The 14,050-nt window shown below is 30.8% G+C and overlaps 1 protein-coding gene across 1 annotated transcript; it reads left to right on the top strand.

The window, feature by feature from the left end:
• Positions 1 to 231: 231 nt before the first annotated feature.
• LOC120162880 lies at positions 232 to 1,181 on the top strand. Its single transcript, XM_039172945.1, has one exon. It carries the CDS (start codon positions 247 to 249, stop codon positions 1,132 to 1,134), a length of 888 nt encoding a protein of 295 aa, XP_039028876.1. The 5' UTR covers positions 232 to 246; the 3' UTR covers positions 1,135 to 1,181.
• The last annotated feature ends 12,869 nt before the right edge of the window (positions 1,182 to 14,050 follow it).

Genomic DNA, 14,050 nt, shown 5'->3' with positions numbered 1-14,050 from the left:
ATAGTAAGTGGATTCAAAAGAACACCCTCAATAAAACAATATTGTATAGTCACGGACCATTTACGTGTTTTACCCTAAAGCTAAATAAGATTTGTAACGTATCGGGCTAAAATATTCCAAATGCCACGTCTAGGCCACGTGAGACTTGATAGAGTTTCCTCGTGGAACAGTTGGCTCCCGGTCATTGTCTTCTATTTCCCCATTATATTTGCTTTCTCACCATGGCCCAGCTTCCATTCACCACTAATGGAGGACTACACCCTTCCCATACCTCTCTTAACTAAAACCGCCACCGCTACAAGCGGCGCTGCCAATGAAGATGCTAAAAATAGGGCTTCCTCACCAAGTACTTCCGGTATCATTTGCCGTCTTCTCTTGGTAATCCTCATCGGAACAATCTCCGTATGGGCAAAACACGAAGCATCAAAAGGATTCAAGGTAACCGTAATCAACAGCGCCGCCATCAAACACTCCCCGGCGGGGAGACGCTTCCATCTCTTTTACGTATCCAACGATGAAGCCACTCGAATCATCTTGAGCACAAGCGCCGTGGTCGAAAACATTCTTTACCCCAATCATCCCCACCAAACAAAGAAGCCAGTTCATCATGTCGTTCTTCAGTTAACCGCCGCCGGAGAAGATAACCCGTCGAAGACCAAAGTCAGTGTGGCCAGAAGCAAAGAGAAAGAATCCGTTTACATCATCAGCTTAAGTGCATCGATAATGGAGGAGAGTAATTTCAAGTACAGTGTGGTATCAGCTATACAACTTGCCATGGCTCGTATATGGGTGTGGGATGGCGAGTCCAGTGGTGGTGCTCCACCTTGGCTCATCGACGGCATGGCGGAGTACATATGGATGAGAGCCGGATTCGGCCAAGGCGAAGAGACAACACAGCATTTGGGATCGAATTTCAGACCAGACAAGTTGTGTTTTGTTGTTTCCGAGTTATGTTCGAAATGGAAGATGAAGATGAATGGTGATGATGATGGGAAACGGGCAAAACCAGGCGGTGTTTGCAGGGAAGAAGGAAAGGATCCGAAGATTGTGGCAGAGGCTTTGGACTATTTAGAGCAGAGAAACAAAGGGTATGTTGAAGGATTGAATCAGATTCTCAGAGATGGATGGGATTGAAGTTTGAAAACTGCCATTAATTTATTCAAGAACAGCATTGGTGGATCAGATGATAAAAGGTGAAGTATTATCCATACTATTTACCATTATTCCATATATTATTCAAATATTTTTTATATTTTTATTAATAATTTATTTTTTCTTAAAATTTATAAGTTTTTTCATTCCAAAATTTTATAACTTTATATTTCTAATATAAAGTCTTATATCTATCCATAAACTTTTCCACCATTTATATTAAAACAATAGACCCTTGGATTTTATATATATATTATTGGATATAGGAGTATAAGTGTTCAAACAACCAGTTCGGTCAATGAATCAATCAAATTCCCTATAATTGAATTAATTATTTTTTTAATCATTAATCGAATTGAATTTTTTTAAAAATTATTAACCAAACTTAATAAAGTTCAGTCATTGATAGAATTAATCAATTTTTTATAATTTTTTTTATTTAGATTAATTTGAGTTTAACAGAGATTTTTTTTTTCATTTTGGTTGAAATTTAATTAGGCCTTGACAATTTAATGAGTCTAGCATCATTAAAAAAAGTAGTTGAATCTTATTTTTTTAATGAGATTTAACTTAAAATATGTATTTAATATATAATATATTAAAATTTAATATTTTCAGTTAATACGATTAATTAACAGATTTTGAATCGAATTAACCGTTAATTGGATATTAAGGAAATCAATCTTTCTCTGACTAAATTAATTTGGTGGCTGACAATTTTAGCGGAATTAATTCGATTCCATCAGTTAATTTAATTAAATTCGAGACAAAACACCCCTGAAGACGGGTTTTGAATCTCATGTTTAATATGATGTTATAATTTGTTTTGTGCCTAATGAAATTCAAACGAAAAGTTTCCTAATTTATAAGATCTTTGTACGGATTAAACAATCTTAAAAACTAAGAAATTATTGTTATTTTTTAAAATTCTGAATTTATCTTTAAAATTTTGAATTTGAGTATTACGTATGTATGAGTATAAGCGTTCAATACAAAAAAGGTATATGAGACCATTGTACTTTTTAAGAAAATCAATATGACTTTCGAACTATTTTTATATTTATTGTGGTCTTTTGACAAACGTTTTTCATCATTGATTGCTACAAAACTTAAGTGAAAATTTACAATATTGATGTGATACTTTACGATACTGATACAATAGTCTATAGTGATTAATGACATGACAGATGGGCTAAATTAATTTTTTTATCGTGTTTAATGGTCAAATTAATTTTTTTTTAAATTTAAGACTTATTTAATTTTTTTGAAAAAAATGAAAATTATTTTAAAAATTAAAATCTAAAAATAATTAAATATTCAAAAAATTAATATTAAAAATACTATTAATATTTTAGAAAAATTAAATATATACCCTCAATTATAAAATAATAAATTATTTTAAAAAATAAAAATATTTAGATCATATATATTATACATAATATATACACATAACATATATTCATATCATCAACGCTTATACAAAATATTCTTATTCAATTAGTTAAAACTTATAAATTTTGTATCTAAATATAATTAAGGAACATAATATTTTTTTATCAATATATACGTTTAATCATACTTTGAACATGTCTAAGGACTATTAGTAAACTCTTGCACGTTATATAATTAGTATATAAAATGACACTTAAAAATTGTCTGAAATATGATTAAATGTGTGTTCAATACCTTAGGTTATGGGTTAAATATTGTTTTATATGATTAAAAGATCTCAGTTAACACCTCCTTTCACTCCTAGGTTGTAAGTTCAATACTCATTATTAGCAAAATTCCTCTTCCCCTCCCCCGGTAGAAATTGTTCAAAAAAAAGGCTTATGATGTTTCCTACCTATATTTAGACGCAAAATCTGTAATTCTCGACTAATCTAATCAGAGTACTTTGTATAAGTGTTGATGATGTAATAATGAAATAATATTTTGGCATAATGTCAAAAATAACCCCCTACATTTATCAAAATGGTCATTTTGGCTCATATTCCTTTTTTAGAGCATTCCCCCACGTTTACCAAAATATCACTTTGGGGGACAAAGAATTCCATCTATAGATAGATGTATATATTATATATAATATATAATTTTTTTGAATATTTTTAATAAGTTATCATTTTAGTTTATTAAATATTTTTATTTTTATTTTTAATAGTATTTTTATTATTTTAATATATTGTTTTAATTTTTTTTATTAATTTAATTTTTATTTTTAGTATTTTATATTTAATTTTTTTAGATATTTGAATATTTTTTATACTTTAAATTTAAAATTTTAAATGTTTTTCCCTAAAAAATAATTTGGCCCTTAACACGATAAAAAAATTATTTAGTTCATCTGCTACGTCAGTGCCATGAATCGTCACCTCGGCGTCATGAATCACCATGTCAACAGTGTGAACTACCACATCAGCATCGTAACGATCAACGTCGAAAAACGTTGGTCAAAGGGCCACATTGGATGTAAAAATAATTCAAGGGACATGTTATTTTTTAAAGTACAACGACCTCAGATATATTTTTTCCTTTAATAAACGAACAAAAAAAAAGTGTGTTCTATTCATTTATACCATCACAAGTTAAATTAATGGTAATGTTGATGTGTCATAATAAGTTAATGCCACATGTCAACATTGAAACAATGTCACATCAATATTACTATTAATTTTGGGGTAAATTATGTGTTAGTACCTAAATTATCATCTTTGTTCCGCTTTAGTACCTAAACTTTTAATTTTTTTTCAAAATCATACCTAATGTTTTGTTTTTGTTTCGTTTTAGTATCTCGCCATTAAAAACTTAACGGATGATTTGAACGTGGCACCTTTTTATGGGTAAATTGCATCACTCATCACTCAACTATCTTCTCACTCTTATTTAGGTCACTAAAGTTTTTTTTAATTTAATTACTTAACTTTCAAATTACTCCTAATTTAATCACTCTTACTTTCAAATTTATTTTTTTATTTTTAATTATATATTAATAAAATAATAATAATAAAATTTCATGTCTCAAAAATTATTAATAAAATAAATTAGAGTGATTAAATATGACCAATTTGAAAGTTGAGTTGTTAAATTGACAATTTTTAAACTTTAGTGCCAAAATAGAAGTGAGAAGATAGTTGAGTGATGAATGATGTAATTTACCCATAAAAATGAAGTGTCGTTAAGTTTTTAACAATGAGGTTCTAAAATGAAAAAAAACTAAACATTAGGTATGATTTTAAAAAATTAAAGTTTAGGTACTAAAAAAGACCAAAACTAGAAGTTTATGTACTAAACGTGTTATTTACCCCAAATTCAACGACAAGTGATAGAATTAAAATGTAATATTAGATATATTTTTTAAAAGAACAATAATTATATGATCAAAATAAAAACTAAAACAAAGGGCAAATTACAAATTTGGTAACTAAACTTTACTCTCTCTCCTATTTCACTCACTGTACTTTAGATCTTTTCAATTTTCTTACTGGACTTAATACATTGAGTTTTTTGGGTCAATCAGTCGTTTCCTCACCAATGGCGTTATAAATGGACTGTTATATAGATGCAAAACGATGACGTTTTAATGTCATTAACTATTTAACGATAGAGTGACTAAAAAAATCCAATGAGAGAAAATTGAAAACTTTTAAAGTTTAATGAGTAAAATAGGAGAGAAAGTAAAGTTTAGTAGAGAAACTTGTAATTTACCCTAAAACATAAGGGTGCCCATTGTGAAATGATAAAAACCGTACTTTAAACGAGAACCATACATGAAGTTGCCTTTATTCCAATGGGCCAACGGCATAAATCCTTTCCCCAAGTGGAGGGCCGATTAGGAACATAATGAGAAAATAACGTCCAGATTCTTTCACATCATTTCATTTTTTACAAAATATTTTCCGAAGAATATAAATATTTTTTAGAGAAATCATTTTTTAATGCTTAAATTATTTAAATACTAATATTTTATTAATAAAAATTTAATACTAAATTTTATATTGATATTAAATAAATAAAATAGAATTATTTACTATTTTAAAATTAATGAATATCATTTTTAAATATTAATATAATGTTATTAAAATATTTTTAGATTTTTTAATAAAAATATTCGCATAAAAATTAAAATATTAGTTATTTAATTTTCCATTAAACTATATATTTTAAAATTAATATTCAAATACTAATCAGTTAATAAAAAATTTAAAGTGATATATACTTATAGTAGTATTAAATATAATACTATTTAAAACATTAAATTAATAATAAAAATTTAGGGTTTGCCCTATTTTTACCTCTTTTTCTTTAACCGTTGTTATTTTGTTTTCTTCTTCATCTTTGTGATCGACAGTGACACTAACCTTGGTGATGGTCGACGATTATCAGTATTCATTGATTTTTCTTTTCTTTATTATAGCGTATCTTTTTTTCTTATTTTATTTTTAATAATTATGTCTTTACGGCACGTATTCTTTTGTCTTCATGTCACATTTTCGGTTGTGTGGACGTTGTTTTTGTTTTTTCTTTCTTAACGACTGATCAAGATGATGTTTATTTGTTATTATGTTAAACTTCTCTGCTTTGGATCAGATTGAATTTGGATACACGATTTGTGTTTATAGATAGTATTTTTCACGTTGCTCGATTCTGATTTGAAGTTTGTCGGTGGTATTTCAATAGTTTCATCACTTTTTTGGTTCGTTTACCAATGCAAACATATTTGTTCGTACCTACCTTTTGTTCAAAGTTATTGGTTAGATTTGTTAACATTTTTCTTGTGTGATCTTAAGTGACTAGTTTTTTTTGTGTTTAGTAAAATGTCTTTATTATGTGTTTAGTTTATGATTTTGGTTGTAAACCTTCATTGTAATTTAGATATTTTTTATTTTTAATAAAATTAGCGACTTCTGTAAAAAATTAAATTAATAGCATGAACCAATAGACCTTAATTGTTAAGAGATTTGTTGTTATCCCTTTAGGGAAATGACGTATACAAGGGGATGGGCATTCATTATAAAAGGGTTAAGAGTCTTTGAGCATATATTACTTTGTTTTCACCCATATTTATAAAAAATATTAAATTAATATTACTATTAAACTAATCATATAAATATTTTAAAACACTTAAAATATTATAATAATAATAATAATAATACAATATTATTTGTAATAATGTTTTATACTACTGAATATAACCATATTTCTATACTATAAAACATTTCTTATTAATCGTTTACAAATTATAATTTATATATTTATTATTAAAATATTAATATAATTTTTTATTAAATTATTTAAAATTTTAAACAATTTCATATATTAAAATAATATTTTTAGTAGGATGTTGAGTATTAATTTATTAGTTTAATAAAAATATTATATAATATATTATTAAAATATAAACATTAATATGTTTATTTAATAATAATTAGACTAATAATTCTTTATACTATGGTTCCGAGTGATGCACATTATTGGAACACAAGTTCATTCAAATGAATTTTTTTTAAAGAATTTGATAGACTTAATGCAAAAATAAGTTCCTAGACTCTACACAAAGTTAATATAACACCTTTAGACTGATGCAAGTGACCCGATCCGATCCTAGGTGTCACATTAGGGCCACCGGAGCAACCCACCATAAAAATCCGGGAAAATTTAAATTTTTTTAAAACGCCTAAAATCATAAAACAATTTATAAATACAAAAGTAGAATTTAACAATATTCGGAAATAAAAAAGATTCCAGACTCGGATATAAAAATATAATAAAACCTACATGCTCCCTAATCACATACATCGTACTCTACAAGCAACGCCGGTGGAACTCTTTTACTGATGTCGATAGCTGCACTGGTTTGATTCTTTTAACCTGAAATGGTGAGTAAAAGAGTGAGCTTTGGGAAGCTCAGTAACACAAAACTACCAATTGATGTTGAAAGACATACAGATAATAGGCAAACATAAAAAATTTCTTATCTATTTAGACGTCTACAGGTTTTCGGGATGAGCTGAGATTCCACTAATATTTCTTAAAGTAAAAGCCATGAAGATTTCAGTTCATACGAAACATTCAGATGACCAAGTTTTCAGGAGATCAGAATAGGATGTCTAGTGTGTTCCAACCAAAAACCAATGAAAATGGTACATATCTTTTTAAAATAGTAACAGTTTAAAACATATTTTTAAAACCATAGTAAACCCTCCAACCAAACACCTTTATGTAGTTTCCCCATAACTGCATCCATAAGGACTTACCCTAAGTACACAACAAAAGAGCCACCCTAAGGGAGTGTCTTGGGGCTTGAGAGCCTACCCAAGAAAATTTCTCGGAACCTACCCAAGGGTCACATTAGGTCCGTAAGGAATTACCAGCTCGATCAGTTTGAACATATATAAGGAATTACCAGTTTGACCGAGCTGAACCTGCATACTCTAACCTACCCATACAGTACTCAGTAGAAATCAGATTGAGTAGTAACTTTAATATCAAAATAATGATCCAGTAGTATATAGTAAAAAAGATCATGTAGTTATTTAAATCACATAAATGCCCTCCACCCATACACTATATGCAGTCCCATGATTTACCCAAGGGAGTGCCTTGGAGCCTACCCAAGAAAGTTTCACGGGACCTCAGAGCCTACCCAAGGGCCACCTTAGGTCTGTAAGGAATTACCAGCTCGATCGGTCAGAACCTATATAAGGAATTACCAGTTTGACCTAGTTGAACCTCCACACTCTAGTATCTTACCCAAATAATTGCCTAAATAAAACAATTTAAGTAGTAACTAATAGATTCCATGATCCATAAATCAGGACTGGTCATATTTTTCACTGCAAACAGGTAACTAGAGAACAAATTTTGAGTAACATAGTTCATAAACCAGTAAATCATTGATTTCAGAAAATCACGTTTAAAATAGGCAAAACATTAACATGTCACATAAGGAACACACAAGAGGATCCAGATATTATTCGGAGGTACCTAGAAATTATCAAGTGGGGACCATGAAACTTCTATAATTTAATAGGATTCTATAATCAATATCCCTATAAAAAGTGATTTGATAGCTAACAGAGTCATCAGTCATTCAGGAAGTGTTTTATCAAGATCATACAGTATTTCAAATATTTTTTGAAGGCAATTGAGTATCAAGAAGGCATTCAAAAACTTTTACATCAAAATTATTGAAGATTTAGACACAACATGAGTGTTCCCATCATTCAAGCAAATAAGGGGATTTTAGACATTTTTCTTAGAGAATTCTTAGTAATTTAATCTAATAAGAGTAGAGCGATGATTTGTGGTATTTAAGAATATATATATATATATATATATATATATATTGAATTATCAGGATTTGTAGTCCAATTGAACCAAAGATCCCAACATTGTGATACTTGTCAATCATTCGAACTGTGATACTTCACTATTATTCACTTTTTATTACTGACTTCACTAGCTGATCTGATCAATATCATATTCATCCTTGATTAGTTCTTGAAGAGACGAATAGGTATTTTGTTGGTATTTATTTCATTTCCACGTTGTAATAGTATCCTAAAATGTTCGGAGACTTGGGTCGTGCTCCATAATCTTTAGAGGCAGTACATCATTTAGGTTCATCGATGTTCCTATAGTCTTTCTAACGACATTCACTTAATCCAAATCATGAAGGTATTTAGGCCATCTCGGTATTTGGGGTTATTTGTCATTTTGAGGTCCAGACACATTTGTTATTTCAAAACTTGAGAATAATCCATCATTTCAATACTTCAATGACATGTCGCAATTCCAGTAATTCAATCTTCAAATGATCATTCAAAAACAAGGGGATTTTTGTATTAAGAACTTCCAAATGTAGAAGTTTATTTTTAGGGGTTTTCAAATAAATCAGGAATTTAAGCGGTGATTCCAAGTTTAAGAAATTAAAATTAGAGTTCTCATGTCATCTCAATTATCATAGCCATCTATAGTCCTTTTAACATTTTAAGTTTATTATCTCCATTCCATTTAATTCTGTCAGTGGCATTACTTCCGATAATTTAGGCTTCAAAGTATTCTAGTTCCTTTAGAGTTTATGGTATTTCGGTCATTTGACCATTGGAGGTTATTTCAGTTATTTCATAGCTCAAGGACATTTCGGTAATTCCTTTCAATCCAAACATATGCACTTTTTCTGAATTAGTTAAGTATGTCTTTTCTGGGTTATTTTTCACCATCAGGGGAAGTCTTGGTCTTTTACAGTATAAGGGCATTTTTGTAATTTTACCCCATAGGGCTATTTTTGGTAATTTTTATCCAAATATTCTTGTTATTTAACATTTAAATAAATTTATCAAAATTTACGGATCTTGAAGTTAATTCATATATTAATGAATCACTGAAATTACAATTATTTCCGATCGATCTTTTAGTTTCTTATGTGAGACATCTTAGTCTTATACAATTTACTTTTTTTTACCAAACTTATTTTTTGAGTCCAAAAATAATGAATTTTTCCCAAAGGACCAATCATTTCATCGATGCAGTTACCAATTATCAACAAGTTTCGAAAAGCATACAAAAGGTAGTAAAGTATTATCTCAGTTTTTGTACTCTACTAATTGAACATTTAAACTCTATTCGATCACTCTCGAACTTGAATTCAACATCCAATAATTCCTCAGATACATAGCAACCGAATTTACGTCAGAAACTGAACTTAATTGAGAAACCAAATTGAATCCAAAGATAAAACACTAAAAAACGCTTATCGATTGCGAATTTGGTAAAACAGACTTCAGATTCGGACTCAGGATGTCGAAAAACATAAAATATGACTTTTTCAGAAATTTTGACTTTTTTTGTCAAAGTCAACTGTTAACGATCAAAGTCAATGGTCAAAGTCAACGTATACAAGTTAACAGGTTGACTCAGACAAGTTGAATCGGGTGAGTTGAATCGGACGAGTTAACTCAATATGGGTTAACTCGTTTCAAATCGAGTTGACTGGACCGGTTCTAGAAGGTTCCTGACCGACAGACAAGTCCCACGTGCAATACCGGCGCGTGCGGTGGCGACGAGGGATATTTTAAATGGTCGATTCACCCCTGAGCAACAATACACTTAAATTAATCCACAATAGCCCAATATTCAATCCAAAACAACTTAAATCAACCAAAAAATAACATTCAAAAACTTACTCAAACCGGCGATTGACGAAAACAATAGCGATGGTGACAAACTTGATCGAGTTCTGGTTGGACGGTGACGAGGAGTTTAACTACGGTGGCGGTGAGGTGAGGTAACATCTCAATCAGCAAAAAATGAGAAAAAAAATATGGCAACGACGATAAGAATTCGACGAACCTTAGAAAACTCCCCCACGGAGAACGATAATGGCTTTTGACGATCCACCTTAGGGGTTTTGATCGGATGGTCATAGTGCTTCAAATAGAGGTGGCGGTGATGCTCACCGACGACCAGAGCAAGGTGGATCAAAGGAGGAAAGGCAACGAGGTTTTGGCGATTTCTCCTAATTTACGATGAATGACAGTCGTTTTGGGCGATCTAAGGGTTGATTTGAGGTCACTGATCGATGCTGAGCTCGGAGGGCATGACGGCGCTGATTCGGTGGAGTGGCAGACACTAGGTTAGGGTAATATTTGGGGGATTTTGATTCTCTGAAATCGGGTGTTTTACCCAGTTTATTTTTTTCACTGCTAACAGAAACTGGGCAAATTCAGGGCTGGGTCTTTGAATTTCCTATAACTTTCTAAAATTGACTATAAGTTTCAAAAACTTATAATTTGACCCCCAAATTGGGGTGTAACAATTCTTCCCTCTTTAAAAGAAATTTCATCCTTGAAATTTACTCAAGTGATAGAAATGTAGAAACGGAGCTTCCATCCAGTCTTCATTCTCTCAGGTTTCATTTACATGTACATGATTCTTCTATTAGACTTTAACCGATTGAATAAGAGTTTTAGGCAAAACTTTTCCTTATCAAAATTCCAGAATTTGAACAGAATTATCCTCGTATAACCAAACTTACCTTAATTACCAATCCTTAATCAGAATAACACTTGCTTACTTTCAATACAACATGCATACATAACTGTTTTCCTTTATATGAGAAGCACCACCTCGAGATTTACACTTTTCCCAGTATTCATACATTTACTTTAATCTTATACAGGTCAAATTATTAAGGCACATGGCTCGACACCTATTGGGTTTCAATATCATAAAATTAGAACAAGCATGATTCCAAAATTCTCCAATTCAGTACATCAGTGTAGAATATTTTGAGGTAAAGCACTTTGAGGTAAAGCACTTTGTCTAAGTATGGACCAAATACCTTATTCTCCGATTTACTTGAGTAGAAGAACTTAATCTTAAAACTTTACTTATAAAGTTTGGTTATGAGTTTATCATTATAGAGAGTTTGGGGGTAATAACTCAAATTTAGGTTGAGAGTCAGGTCAAAATTCTCGAACGAATAATCTCTCACGATACTCGCAGAGTAACTTCCAAGATTGGGACGAATGCAAACATTATTCCCTTTTTGCACAGATTAAGTCAATACAGATAAGATACTTTTGTATACTTATTACATAATGATTTCTTAACATCAGAGTTCCAGCTCAGAGAGTACGTCCATAATCTAGGGACATGTATAGACCAGACATCCTATGACAATTGATTGGTCGATCTACCAGAAAACTCGACTCAACCTAAGCTCTGATACCACTAAATGTAACAACCTCAGATAGATAGAGTGGCCCAATCCGATCTGAGGTGTCATATTTGGGAAAGTTTAAATTTTTTGTTAAAACACCTAAAACCATAAAATAATTTATAAATAAAAAAGTAGAATTTAATAATATTCAGAAATAAAACAGATTTCAGGCTCGAATATAAAAACATAATACAACATACATGCCCCTAATCACATATACCATACCCCGCAAGCAACACCGGTGGAATTCTTTTACTGATGTCGATAGTTTCACTGATTTGATTCTTTTAACTTGAAATGATGAGTAAAAGAGTGAGCTTTGGGAAGTAAAGTAATACATAACTACCAATTTATGCTGAATGACATGCAAATAATAGGCAAACATAAAAATATCCTTATCTATTTAGACGTCTACAGGTTTTCGGGCTGAGCTGAGGTTCCACTGATATTTCTTAGAGTAAAAGCCATGAAGATTTCAATTCATACAAAACATTCAGAGGACCAAGTTTTCAGGAGATCGGAATATGATGTCTAGTATGTTCTAATCAAAAACCAGTGAAAAGGGTACATATCTTTTTAAAACAGTAACAATTTAAAACATATTTTTAAAACCATAGTAAAACCCTTTAACCGAACACCTTTATGCAATTTTCCCAAAGCTGCATCCATAAGGACTTACCCTAAGAACACATAAAAGAAGCTACCCTAAGGGAGTGCCTTGGGGACTGAGAGATACCTAAGATTCACCTTAGGTCCGTAAAAATTACCAGCTCGATCGATTTGAACCTATATAAGGAATTACCAGTTTGACCGAGCTAAATCTGCATACTCCAGCCTACCCATACAGTACCGAGTAGAAATAAGATTGAGTAGTAACTTTAATATCAAAATAATGATCTAGTAGTATATAGTAAAAATGATCATGTAGTTATTTAAATCACATAAATGCCCTTCACCCATACATCATATGCAGTCCTATGATTTACCCAAGGGAGTACCTAGGGGCCTGAAAGCCTACCCAAGAAAGTTTCTTGGGGCTTAGGTCCGTAAGGAATTACCAGATAGATCAGTCTGAACCTATATAAGGAATTACCAGTTTGACTAAGTTGAACCTCCATACTCCAGTATCCTACCCAGATAATGTCCCAATAAAATAGTTCAAGTAGTAACGAATAGATTCCATGATCCATAAATCAAGAATGATCATATTTTACAGTGAAAACAGGTAACCAGAGAACATATTTCAAGTAATCATAGTTCATAAACCAGTAAATCAGTGATTTCAGAAAATCACGTTTAAAACAGGTAAAACATTTACATGTCATATAAGAAACACACTAAAGGATCCAGATACTATTCGGATGTACTTAGCGAATTATCAAGTAGGGACAATTAAATTTCTGTAATTTAATAGGATTTTATAATCAAGAACCCTATAAAAAGGGATTTGATAGCTAACATCATCATCAGTAATTCAGGAAGTTATTTATCAAGATCATATAGTATTTCAGATATTTTTCAGAGGCACTTGAGTATTAGGAAGACATTCAAAAACTTTTACATCGTAATTATTGAAGATTTAGACACAACATGAGTGTTCCCATTATTCAGACAAATCATGGGCATTTTAGACATTTGATTCTTGGAGAATTCTTAGTAATTTAATCTAATAAGAATATAGCGATGATTTGTGGTATTTAAGAATATATATATATATATATATATTGAATTATCGGGATTTCTAGTCCAATTGAACCAAAGATCCCAACAATATGATACTTGTCAATCATTCGAACCGTGATACTTCACTATTATTCACTTTATATTACTAACTGCACCAGCTGATCTGATCAATATCAGAATCATTCGTGATCAGTTCTTGAGGAGACGAATAGGTATTTCGTTGGTATTTATTTTATTTCCACATTGTAATAGTATCCCAAAATGTCCAATGACTTGAGTCTTGCTCTATAACCTTTAGAGGCAGTACATCATTTAGGTTCTTCGATGTTCCCATAGTATATCCAATGACATTCACCTAATCCAAGCCATAAAGGTATTTAGGTCATCTCGGTATTCGGGTTATTTGTAATTTAGGGGTCTAGGCACATTAATTATTTCAAAACTTGAAAATAATCCATCATTTCAATTCTTCAGTGACGTGTCGCACTTCCA

This window comes from Hibiscus syriacus, unplaced genomic scaffold (assembly GCF_006381635.1).
Source record: "Hibiscus syriacus cultivar Baekdansim isolate YM2019G1 unplaced genomic scaffold, ASM638163v2 tig00111409_pilon, whole genome shotgun sequence".
Lineage (NCBI taxonomy): Eukaryota > Viridiplantae > Streptophyta > Magnoliopsida > Malvales > Malvaceae > Hibiscus > Hibiscus syriacus.
This window is presented reverse-complemented; position numbering and strand designations above follow the sequence as displayed.